The sequence below is a fragment of the Meles meles genome, chromosome 9 (genome assembly GCF_922984935.1).
Source record: "Meles meles chromosome 9, mMelMel3.1 paternal haplotype, whole genome shotgun sequence".
Taxonomy (NCBI): Eukaryota; Metazoa; Chordata; class Mammalia; order Carnivora; family Mustelidae; genus Meles; species Meles meles.
The window spans coordinates 66,346,619-66,360,020 of NC_060074.1; the positions used below are offsets into that span (position 1 = coordinate 66,346,619).

Sequence of the window (13,402 nt, forward strand, 5' to 3'; positions counted from 1 at the left end):
TATGACCATGAACATTTATTTCAGTCATCTCCTTAGTTAAAAGGAGTTAGTTAACTAGTTTTTAATTTGCTGCCTAATTACCAGACCAACTGCTCAAATGCCTTTACCCGAGTTTTCATTCACTGTCAAAATGTTTCCGGGGGGGAGGGGGTAAAACAATTTAAGGATGCCAGTCAGATGTATGCTTTAAAACCCAATTTGTATGAAGAAATTGGACAGCCATTTTACCCTTAATTTGCGAAGTAAAATGTTATTTCCGTATCTTCCATATCATGTTTTTTAAACTCTAGCACAAACTTCAAATATCTAAGACTCTTAAAGACCTATACCCCTTGACGGGGATATCCTGATTTAGATCAGACCTCTGGAAATTTGGACTATATAATACTTCTGCCACGTAGTCTTTCTCTTTTGTCATTTCTATCTAGTACTTACTACTGCCTTCTATCTGGCCTGACTCTCAGATACCAGCACTAACCTAAAATGCAGAACTAGTGATTGAAGTTATAAATGAGCCGGACTCCCTCGGACTCCCTCCATCTGTGATCGGCAGCCCATGAACAATAAAAAAGATTTATCAACAGAATGTCCTTGATTTGCCCTGACTGAATGTGACTGTTTTTTGTGATCCATCCTGAATCACAGAGCCTCAAACCTTGATCTTGGAGTGGGAGCTGGAGGGCTTCATTAATTTCCTTCTGTTGACCACCACCCTCTAGGCAAGCTTTTGTTGTCTGAATATTCTGGAAGGCGACATCTTGTTCACTTTTTGAAGTTTTATCAAGGCGGACAAGAGCCTAAGCCCAGAATAATAAACAATACTGACTTCTATTTTAATTCCTACATATCTGTTGTGGTATTGCAGTTATTGTTTTAATCTGGCAGGAGAGGAGAGAGAAGTGCCTGGATGGGCATTGGAAGAGAAGTAGCTGGTGAATTAAAAATAAGACTCTTCGGAGTCTGAAGTTCACTTTCTGGTATATTGTACTCATCAGCATTTAGTTCTCTGAGAGTCAACTGATTAATCCCAACATGAACCCATCATACCATCAGCTGCGCATCGTTTTCCATACTGGTCACTCACAGACCTGAAGCCTTCGGCACAGGAGCACTCATAACTTCCTTTGGTATTCTGGCAGTTCTGGGGACAAACCCCAAATTGCTCACATTCGTTGATGTCTGCAGATAAAATAAAAGCAAATATGCAACATCTGCTCCCAACCATTACTTTGAGGCCCTGCTTCTATTTAAATCCAAAGTCATAAGCAACGAAGCCAGAGAAGGCTGCAGATGAAGACAGGCAATGGTGCGATCATTTGTGGAGCACTTCCTAGGCTTCAGACATTGTTTCACATGCTTTTCATTTTTGTGCCTCATTTAATTCTCCAAAATGACTCTGCAATATGGACTATGCCTAAACACAAAGTCCCAAAGCTAATAAGCAATGAAGACAGGGTTCAACTACAATAGAGTGACTCTGTGCAATAGCAAAGCAAAACATTCACTTTTGGAAAGCAGCTGGATGTTGGTGTTGTTCGGTATACCACTTCCTTGGCCTAACTAGCTTCAGGAAAGGGATTTGTTCATTCGGTTTCTTCACTGAGTTCTTAAGCTTCAGCTTCCGAAAGAACTCTCTCAGTCATCTGAGCATGACACATCATGAGTTAGAAAGAGCAAATTCCAATAATGAAATCCTACTCATTCCTTACCATCTTGATAAGCTACCTTCCAACTCCATACCTTAGATCTCACTTATGTCTGGCCTAAGTAGGTGTGTAATATATATGTGCTATTGGACTTTGATGAAGAAAGTAAAACTTATAAAAATCTGATCTCTCACACTGATAAAATAAGCAGGCATCACTTCTTAACGCTTGTGAATCTTATCAATTCCGCAGACATTACTGCCTAGCCATCTGCTAGGGACTGGCAAGAGAGCATGGAAAAAGGTAACTGGCATCCCTGAGCATTGCTTTCTGTTTCTTTTCCATGACCCAAGAAATTAACGAGCAAAATCTTTACATCGGTCATCACAGGTTATATACATCTTGAATTACAGCTTATACTCTCATTCAGAACTGATCATCACCCTCTAACAGTAGTAATTATTTGTGCACTTAAGTATTTTAATGAACTAGAACTAAGAGTTTAGCCCCATTAAAGGAATTAAACAGTGGTTTAAGAAAAGGGAATGAGTAGAGAGCCTGACATATGAGCATCTCCTAATGGGAACTGGAGGAAATATACTTACCGTCACAGGAGTTTCTGTCCGACATACTGGCTTTGAACCCGGGTCTACAGGAGCAGATAAAGCCTCCTTCACTTAACTGTGTACAGTTTTGTTCACACAGATTCTCTGCACATGATCTTTCTTTTCCTGTATCTGGAAAAACAATCTTAGCATTACAAATGAAAGGTATAAATCTACCTACAGTCTACTGTAAGACATCTCAAGATAATCCTTTCCATAAGTCTTTGTAGAAGATTGAAAGCTTCTGTATATTCAGGTATCTGGTAATGGGGTGAATGTCATTTATATAATTGTATATAATGTTAGATCCTTGAGGCAATCTTCCCATTATACTCAGCACTGCCAGACTTCCCAGAGCATCCAATTCCAGAGTCCGGAACTATGAAGTCTGGGGCTCTTTACAATTGTAACCATCTGCTCCATAAATATTTTATATATATATATATATATATATATATATATATATATATATATACACACACACACACACACGAAATAGGGATTAAGATATATGTAATATATATATTATATATATCCTGTTATGTGTGTAATAAAGAACAATGGTACAGTTTAGAGTAACATAACAAACAGGAGGAAATTATAATGTTATAAGAAGACTGACTGAGATATGTGTACACATATCAAGTGTTGGCCAGGGCACAGTAAAATGCATATAGTTATCAGTCATCCAACTGCTGTAAGAACCATAAAGTGGCACACATGGAAAGGAATTTTGCAACAATGTGTACGAATCAAGGACTTTAAAAATACTCACTTTATTATACGGTTATTCTACATTTTCCCTCAAAAAGGAATTAAAAAATGTGTACTATGATTTATGTTTAAGGATTATAAATTGTTGATAAAATTCTGAAAACAACTTGAACAATTACAGTTTACTGTGTTTTATCAAACCCAAGTAAGACACCATTGATGCCCTATTTTATATAATGCTAAAATAGAAAAACTCTGGACTTACACTCTGGCATGTTATCAATTGAAGAACTATTCTTGTTTCAGAGATGTTTAAATGTGAAAATAAACATGCATCTTACAATCAATGAGTTATGATTTGAAATGATACTATGACATGGAAAATATAACAAAAATGGAGGGAAAGATAGTAATACTAAATATAGAATATATCTTTAAATTTTTTAATATTAAGAAATGATTTTTGCATATATATGTGCAAAAAAAGACAATGAAGTACACTGAACTTAAGATTAGTTCTCTCTTAGTTATGGGATCAAGTGATTTTTTACTTTTGATCATTAATATATTTTGTGGATTTTATAGCTTTCATAATACAAATAAAAAATTTAACAATGGTTCATTTTTATAGGGCTTATGTGAATGACCCTTGTTATCTGTACTATTCTGGGGTCCAGAAACCCCAGGGCAGACTTTTAACATTTCAGACTCCATCCTCACACGTCACTGCTCTTCACTGCCCTGAGTTCTTATCTCTGCCAATATCTGTCAAAGCCATCTGGCTTTCATTTTTGTTATTACTGTAAGTTTGCTTCTTCTATCCTGAGTCTCCATCTACCCTCAAACCTAGATCTTACAAGGAAGCAGACAAAGATGAACATACCTAATGAGTGATAATGGAGGCCAAGGAGTGGGAAGGGTGGTGATTATCCCCATAAAGGATTTAAGCTTTATCTGCGTTTCAAATGAAATATCTCTTGGTCACGGGCTTCTGAATATTTTAGCCAATGAGACTGTTGTATCTCCTGCTCATTTCTTCCAAAGCAAAATACTTATATCTATCTGTCTCCTACAGTAGGAAATGAGGATCCTTAAAGGATATGATGACTATTTAAGTATATATGGTTTGAATAGACTAAAAACATTGAGTTTCAAAAAAGAAAAATAATCACAAAATAAAGCACAAGAGCATTCAATAGAATGCTGCCCTTGGAGCTCAAATTTCAAAGCCATAAACATGAAAACCTTAGTTTAGCTCTTAAGAACTACACATTGCTAAATAAATCTATCCAGATTTTTTATTTCTTCCAGAGTCAGTTTCACTGTTTTCTGGCTTTCTAAGAATTTGGTCATTTGTCTAATTTATTGACATAAAGTTTCTCATACTATTCCCTTATTATCTCCTAAATTTCTGTAAGGTTGGTAGTGATGTCTCCTCTATAATGTTAATAAATATGACCTGTTTTATTAACTTGGATAGCCTTTAGAAAGTTACATAACCTCTTTGGGTCTCATTTGTATAATTAGACTCTATAATCTTCTCCCAGCTCTAAAATCTACAACATGACTAAAGATCCCAGGAAATAAACATTTCTGGACTAAGTGCCCCCCTCACAGAGTTATACTCTTATGAAGAAAGAGTCCTTCAAACAAGAGCAGAAACCATACAACACTGTAAGATTCTTCCTCAAATATGAGGAACTTTTAACTTATTTCAATAACAATCACCATCTTAATCCACAAACAACAGATCATATCCAAACCCAAACATATGACACTCTAAAAATATTAGTATCTTTCCTTTCCTGATTTTAAAATACTTTTTAAAAAGCAAACGTATGCACTGAATATCAGAGATCCTGTTTAAATAGAAGAAAGAAGAGAAAGGGAAAAGAAAAGAAAGGCAAGGGGATTTTATTTTATTTTATTTTATTTTTATTTATTTATTTATTTGACAGAGAGAGAGAGAGATCACAAGCAGGCGGGGGGGGGGGGGGGGGGAACAGGCTCCAAGCAGAGAGCCCGATGCAGGACTTGATCCCAGGACCCTGAGATCATGACCTGAGCAAAAGGCAGAGGCTTAACTCACTGAGCCACCCAGGTGCCCCAAGAACTGGTATTATTAAATAAGAATTCTATGTTTCAAATTATCGACCCACAGCAGTTAAGACTGATACACTATCACATATTCACTTAATACCTAAAAACATGCTATTTCTGTACCTTAAATTAATATCTATGCTACTTATTTCTGTAAATAAGTCCTGCTTTTAATCAAATGTTATTTGAATTAAAAGGACTATAGTCAACTGTAAGCTTTTTAAATGGCTAACTAAAAGAGGAACTAAGGTTTGACCCAATCCCAACTAGAAAATACTCCAAACTCTTGGAACAGCTTACTTATCCGTCTCAACACCAGAACTCAAATCTAACACCCAGTTTTGCAAATCCTGTCATGATGATGCTTTTTAAAATATTTAATCAGTCACATTGCTATGTCAAAAATTCCAAGCCCCACTAGGCAAGTGCGTAAAATAAAGAACAAATCAATGCATTAATGATCAATTATTTACCCTCCTTTGCAATTCACACAGGAGAAAAGTTGCCTGGAAATCACTGGGAAGCCTCAGGAAAAAAAACCACTAAAGCCCAAGAAGTTAAAAAATATGTGGACCTAAGATGACTAAGTCATGGGCTCCTAGAGTCTGAAGAACTTTTTTTTTCCTATGAAGCAAGTGAGGCCAGGAGAGGTCAGTTGATGCCCAAAGGGGCACAGGTAGTGGCCAAGGAAACTAGAGGCCAGCTCTCATCATCTGGAGTCACAGGACTATTCAAATTCAGCCTCTACCACTCTGTATGACCTCAAGCAACTTCTTAAGCTCTCTGAGATTTATTTATTTATTTATTTATTTATTTATTTTTTAAGATTTTATTTATTTATTTGACAGAGAGAAATCACAAGAGAGGCAGGCAGAGAGAGAGGAAGGGAAGCAGGCTCTCCGCTAAGCAGAGAGCCCGATGTGGGACTCGATCCCAGGACCCTGAGATCATGACCTGAGCCGAAGGCAGCGGCTTAACCCACTGAGCCACCCAGGCGCCCCTCTCTGAGATTTATTATACGGATAAGACGTAATAGTAGCAACCCAGTGGGGTTTGTTTGAGTGACAAATTAGATAATGTATGTGCAAGAATTTCGTAACAGCTCTAAAGGACTAAAAAGGTGTGAATTATTAACATGCCATTCCAACATTTCCATCACAATACTGAACTAGAACCACTCCTCGATTGTGTTCCTTATCTTTTTCCTACACAAAGTAGTCCCTCTACTTTAAAAATAAATGTTCCTCCTGAGGTCCCCTGTGACAACCCCATCTTTATCGACTCCCCTTAGAAGCTTTTCCCCTTAGTGCCAAAGGATACTGCATTTGGCTTAAGGTGAAAAAAATATGCAGACTAGTAAACAAAATACATAGTTTTAAGGTGCTGGGAGGCACCTAGTTAACTGGGAGGAGATGCTCTGGAGTTACGTAGATCAGAGTTTAAATCCTCAGCCTCCTGATGGCAAAAAGACATGCAGGTTTTTCGTACCTGCAAGCCAGTTCCCTCATACCTGGCTAGCACAGCTGGTGAAGCATCTAACTCTTGGTTTTAGCTCACGTCATGATCTCAGGGTCGTAAGATGGAGCCCCACGTCATGCTCTGCACCTAGCATGGAGTCGGCTTGGGTTTCTCTCTTCCTCTTCCTCTGCCCCTCCCCACCCCCATTCTCTCTCCCTCCCATATTGTTTTAAAAATTCGGTAAACATGGGGCGCCTGGGTGGCTCAGTGGATTGGGCCGCTGCCTTCGGCTCAGGTCATGATCTCGGGGTCCTGGGATCGAGCCCCGCATTGGGCTCTCTGCTCCTCAGGGAGCCTGCTTCCTCCTCTCTCTGCCTGCCTCTCTGCCTACTTGTGATCTCTCTGTCAAATAAATAAATAAAATCTTTAAAAAAAAAAATTCGGTAAACATACCCAGCTCATAGGTTGTTACAAGGATAAAATGAGATACAATGAAATACAATAATAAATATTTACTTACTGCAGCCCGTTTCATCAAAATGGTCACCGCAGTCATCAACATCATCGCATACAAGATACTGTGAAATGCAATGTCCATTGCTACACTTAAATTCGTTTTCTGTACAAGGTCTAGAGGTTGAAGCTAAACCTGTAATTTAAGAACAAAAGTTCAAGTCAAAGTCAAAACTTTCTCTCTTCTTTGGAACAAGATGCTTCCCTGTGTGGCAGACAGTTATTGCTCACAGGTAAGCCTGTGCTTCCCTACATTTCCCAGTCTCCCTTGCAGTTGTGTTGGGACCATGTGACTAGTTCTGGCCAATGGCCTATGAGTAGGAAGTGATATGTGTCACTTCCGGACTGAAGCAATTAAAGCTCCTGTGTCTCCTGCTTTGGTAACCTTGGAAGCCATGGGTTTCAGGTGGCACAGCTACAAGTCGGAGGGGCTGGGCAACCTGCACTGGCCTTTTACTTGGGTGAGAAGTCAGTCTTCATAAGGTACCACCACTGAGAGTTGCAAATCTGTTGGGTGCAGAGGTGGTATGAGATACCCTGAAGAGTATATATGTAAGGTACTTTCGTAATAAAAATCTAAATTATGGGGCACTGTCTTCACGGTCAGGAGGTAAGCAATGAGGAAAGAAATATTAGAGATAGGAAAGATGGAGACCCATATTATGCAAAGGCAAAGCCTTTGGTGAGTATCACTTTGGAAAAATTAGAAAGCAGATCACCTGCTTGTTGAACCTGTCAATCTAGGGAAAGAGGTGAGAAAACGGGATGTTAGTAGTGTGCATTGCTTGCCATTACCTGAGTTTGGCAGGGGAGTATCAATCAGAGAAAAGTTCAGGAAGAGCCGGCTGATTTATGAGCAGAAATGAAATAAAGCCCAGCAATTTGATGTGTGGGAAAAGCTGACTCCATTTAGATCCTGAACAGTGAGATGCTGAATTTAGAAGGCTTTGAGACACAAATAACCAGTAAAACCTCTGAGTTGGATGAAATAACGGCCCATCTATTTTTCTAGATGGGCTGAACGTAACCGACGATCAGTTGAGACAAAGGTGCGTGAGAAAAACAAAGATATAAAAAGCAGATTTGAAAGCTATGTCTCAGAAGAAACACCAGAGCCCACTGGTCCTCTAGAACTGTTATAGGCTGGAGAATGCGATGAGTCTCTCATTCTTTCTTGCCCAATGGGAATCTATTTCTATTACGCTTCCCCTGATCTACCACTATCTCTTAGGGGCAGAGGGGCATAAATAAAACTTATTTATTAGTTTATATTTCTTCAAACCAAGAGGAACTTTGTATGCAACTGACAGCAGGACTGAAGCCTATCACACAGGACTCCTGGATTTCAGTTACTGAATAGGATTATGAGTCATGCCCCTTGGGGAGAGGTTCGGGGTATTCTATGCATGGGAAGAAAAGTATAAACGGATTCTTAGTGACACAAGGGCAAACTGTGGTAAAACCACTGGTATTCATTGAAAACCCATGCACTTCCCTGCAGTTAGATTGTGACCAGTTCCAACCAAAGGACCACAAGCACAAGCAAGACCTAACTTCCATGACCAGGAAAATACAAATCTGTGTGCCTCCTTCATTTCTCTCTTCTCCTGCTTCGGCAAGCTTGAAGACTATGTGTCGCAGGTGGCATACTTACAGGACAGAGAACTACCTGACCTTCATCAAACTTTACATCAACCTCTGCTCCCGGGGCGCCTGGCTGGTGCAGATGGTTGGGCATCCAAGTCTTGGTTTCAGCTCAGGTCATGATCTCAAGAGTTGTGGGATCTAGCCCTGCAGTGGGCTCTGTGCTGAGCGCAGAGTCTGCTGGGGTTTCCCTGCCCCTCTGTCCTTCTGCCTCACGGTCTCTCTCAAATAAATCCATCTTAAGAAAAAAAATTCAACTTCTGCTACTTTAAGCCACTGAAATGTTGTGGTTTGTCTATTTTGATGGCAAGCAGTGATACCTCTAACTCACATCCAATTCTTTGGGAAGAGTAAGCTTACTGCCTCTTTTATCCACTCTCAAATTTGACCACATGCTCCAATTGTCTTGCTCCATTAAAGAAAAAAAGAAAGAAAGAAAAGGCAATAGCAGTAAGGGAAATGGAAACAGAAGGGGAGAAGGCAAAACCTGCTCAAAATTTTTAAAATGTCCTACTTCTTGGTTTTCATCCTTTTGTGCCAGGACCCAAATAAACCTAGTAACAATGGTACAACCATAGGGTTACCTCTGCCAAAAAAACACAAAAAAACCCTAAGTACATAAGTACAAGCTAGAGCGCCGCCATAGTGTCCTTGTCCTCTCTGACACAGAGCTGGCAGTGAGCATTCTAAGGCCACAGTAATACAAAGGATGGAACATAGAAAAAAATGAGCCATTTATCTAAATTTTCCCAAAGAGCATCCTTTTCGGAAGAAAAAGTAATTGGAGTCAGGGGAAATCATTCCTCTTGCTGACTTTTCTCTAGCTAAATTACCCCTAAAATTAATCAACTCTCCCCTTCAATGGACAGATTTTAAAACATTCTCACAAGGGGAAAGCACAGATTTTTTTTTCAGTATCTATAACATTTAACACCACTGGTTTGAAACTTCTATCTTAAAATAATCCATAATTTTTCTCTTCTGGGAAATGAATTTCCACTTTACAGATGCACATACGACCAGCTCTGTTAACACTGGTGCTGCCTTTTTGAGCGTGATTGTTTCAGCTGAGCATTCAACAGTTCACGTGCCTAGATTAACAATTAGTAACTCGAGGCTGAAGAGTGACCAAAACTCATTTTTGAAAATAAATAAACCATTAATTTGTGAAGAGTGAGTCAACTAGCATTTAGTGTTTGTTCTCAATGTCTCAAAAAAAACCTTATTGACTATTTAAATGAAGACTAAAAAATTAGACAACTTGCTCCAACAAGACAGGAATAAGCAGGGGAGGGATATATCTGAGTAGCGAGTGTGTTTATGTGATCTGGAGACAACTGTCAAAGGGGATCTGCAGCCGTAGGTCCAGCGCAGCCTCTACCAAACAAACTGAAATCCCAGAGGTACATTCTGCAAACTGCAGACGACTTGGGGCCCTTAGTTTTTCCCTCTTTTTCACTTTGCTTACACTGCTCCTCCTTCTCATCACTCCCATCTCCACAGTCATCCACATGGTTGCACAGCTCATGCTTATAAATACAGCGATTGTTATCACATCGGAACCGGTACGGTGACTCGCAGGAAACATCCACTGGAAGGCAAGATGGACAAACAAAAAGTGCAAGCTGAGAGTAGAACATAGTATTTAAAATGATCTCGTGCCTGCACCAGGCTCGCCCCATTCATCCATTTATCTGTTCATTCAACGAACCAATCCACAAATACACTTTGAGGATCCAGCACACACCATGTCTCTGTGCTAGGAGCCAGAAACGATGCAGAACAAGAAAGACATAGTCCTGGGACTCACAGAACTTTCATTCTAACAGGAAAACAGATTTTGCCAATTAACCATTCAATTATAACTTTGAGAAGAGCCACAAACCAGACCTGCTATCATGGCATCTATGGTGGTGGGGGGGGGGGGCGGTGCTGATACAGATCAGAAGAGGCTGGGGGAAGGTTTGGAGTCAGAAAGGAGCACAGCACGTGTTTGGACCTGAATTACAGTCCCTGCAGCCAGAGCACAGAACGAGGGGGACAATGACAAGCCATGAGGCTGGAGAGGCTGGCAGGACCATACATGAACACTTATCCTGAAATTAAGGAGGCTGCTGCTGTTTTTCTGACTGCAGTTGTCACTGACCCTCCAGAGCATGAAATTTCACACGGTGACAGACTTTCCTTCCTGAACGTCCTCACCTCTTACATGTAAAGCTGCTATTTCACAACTGACCTCTGACTCATCTTGTTGTCCAGAGTCAGACTTCTAGCTGATACTTATGCACCTGTGAGGAACCCAAAGGTAGAACCCAGGTCCCTTACTTGTTTGGTAAAGGGGCATCGCCCTCTGTGCACGCCCCAGAGATTGGGTAATCTCAACACACACGTGTGTTTTTCTTCCACATGGAAGGGTTTGGCTGTCTGATTTCTCCTTCTGCCTTTGCTTCACACACAGGAACAAAAGCAGAAACTCATGAGAAGGTTGGCTGGGGGTAAAAAAGTCAGACCCAAGAGCTGATTCTTAGAAGTACTGTTAACAGAGCTGTTGCAGAAATTCTTTGTAGTGAAAGATGTACAACATTATAAAACAGTGCTGGTCGCTTTTTAATGGGGCTGCGGGTACTTTATCTCATTGAGGGAGCGACTTCCTAAGTACTTACTTGAAAGTTCCACAGGGTTAAGGTATTTTTCAAGATCCATCAAGTTAAAAGCAAAACAAACTGGTTAGTTCTTAATAAGAAAAGATGTGGCAAGAAAATGCAGAGATGCCACTGTGAAAATATAATGTACCCTAATTAAAGTGCCCTGAAGGGAAGGCAATACTGACATGGCATTTTTGTCCAATCCCTGGGCTAAAAAGGAACAGGGATGAAAGTCTGTCTAACATTCCCATGTTCCAAACAACGAACTGGGAAAGACGACCAAGTAAAATGCATCCAGTTTTCAAACATGGTCCAACTGGCCTCCGGCATCACACGCCCCACGGATAAAGCGCCCTTCATCTCCCTCTTACGGCATAGGTGAAGTTCTTCATCAGAACCATCGCCACAGTCGTCATCACCATCACATTTCCAAGATGACCGGATGCACACGTGATTCTTACATTCGAACATAGTGGCCGAGCAATACGCACCATTGGGGAAGCGAGTGGCTGTTGGTGGAGAGAAGACAGATTCCAACTGTTAGAAAAAGGTACGAGTTTTGAAAAGGTAGGCTGTTATTTGTCCTGTAGCTCTTCCCATGACAGCCTGTCTTCCTTATTCAAGATGGACTGTCACCTTCCACTGCCCGAAATTGTGATGGACTACCTCTTCAGGACCGTTGTCCCACCCCAGTTTTCAAAGACATGAGTCATTCTGTGGATGGCACTGGACTTTCTCTTCACAGGCAAGGGCCACTCTTCAGCTGTGTCAGCACTGGCCCTACCCATCATCCATTTATATCGTTTCTCTGAAACCAGGTTTTAAGATGTGGCAACTACATCATTAACAATACCCCTCACAGATAATCAGAAACAGTCCATATTTATTCAATGATTCATAAAGACTAAACTGTGAATGATCACACTGACCTTCATTTTTAAACTTTTTGTATGCCATCACGCAATCCAGAAAGATGTTAATGCTGTGAATTCAGTACGTTCTAATACCCAATCCAAGTTTTTTATACCCATCTATTCACTGCTCAAATGTTCTCCTTTACCTGAGGTGTTTTTTTCAATTAATGAATTTGTATTGCAGGTGATAATATTTTTATAAGCACCGATATTTACTATATTCCCTATTTAAAATATGGTTAATGAAATGCCCTTCAATGACTACTAGGAACTATTTGGGTATGATGACTCAGACCCCTAAGTGAACTGGTAATTACCAATGAGCGCCAAAGAGAAAATCCCTGCATCCTAGCCATCTAAGAAATGGTGACTGCTGGAGAGGTGGGGTCTAAAAGGCCATCTGCTGCATTTCAGATGAGCAGGGCCACCATGGCCCAGACACTTACGACAAGCAGCTTCATCGGAGGCATCTAGACAGTCAGCCATTCCATCACAAGTCGACTGCTCAGGCACACAGTGTCCACTCTGACACTGAAAATACCCAGGTTGGCACGTCTTCATCTCTGAAGAGAAAAGACTGTCATTCCACAAGGTCTTGTTCTTCTCAGCCAGGTCCGGGGAACAGACTAAGGACTTCATTCCATTCCTATCCAAACCCTATGACTAGCGCACGGCTATGCACAAATGCGCCAAAAACACATTCTCCTCATTCAACATATGGAAATGGAAGTACCGCTCTCTCCCCTATTACATAATCTCTAGCATTTTCTCGGCAGTCTGAATTCCCAGACCCACCCCTTAATGAGTAAAGAGCTGTAAAAGTCACTTGGGGGTTATGATTCCTGGTGTAATACCCCTGACCTCTACACCAGGGAGCTACAGAAATATATCCCTCATGGACACTTTCCGGGGAACAGTAGGAAAAATGAATGTTTTTGTTGTTGTTGCTTATAAGAACAATGCAGATTAAAGTCTGCTCCTAGGAATTATTTAAATTAAAATGAGGTTTTCAACAATCTCTTGCCCTTTTCGCCTATTACAAATTAAGACTACTATAAGAATAAAGCACAGAAAATATAGATCAAAAGGTACTGTGCTATGCTAAGGCTTATGTATTACATAAAGTATACAAAAATTGTTTTACTCTAAAAAACCATATGGAC

At 40.3% G+C, this 13,402-nt stretch overlaps 1 protein-coding gene across 3 annotated transcripts in view; it reads right to left on the reverse strand.

The window, feature by feature from the left end:
* LRP2 (LDL receptor related protein 2) overlaps nucleotides 1-13,402 on the reverse strand; it is a 209,281-nt gene that overhangs the window by 21,569 nt on the left and 174,310 nt on the right. For all 3 annotated transcript variants that reach the window (XM_046019204.1, XM_046019203.1, XM_046019202.1), the window contains 6 exons: nucleotides 12,686-12,802; nucleotides 11,697-11,834; nucleotides 10,149-10,271; nucleotides 7,044-7,172; nucleotides 2,252-2,383; nucleotides 1,048-1,179 (listed from right to left, as the gene is read on the reverse strand). In XM_046019204.1, coding sequence (XP_045875160.1) covers nucleotides 1,048-1,179; nucleotides 2,252-2,383; nucleotides 7,044-7,172; nucleotides 10,149-10,271; nucleotides 11,697-11,834; nucleotides 12,686-12,802 — 771 coding nt within the window. The remainder of the gene's footprint in view (nucleotides 1-1,047; nucleotides 1,180-2,251; nucleotides 2,384-7,043; nucleotides 7,173-10,148; nucleotides 10,272-11,696; nucleotides 11,835-12,685; nucleotides 12,803-13,402) is intronic.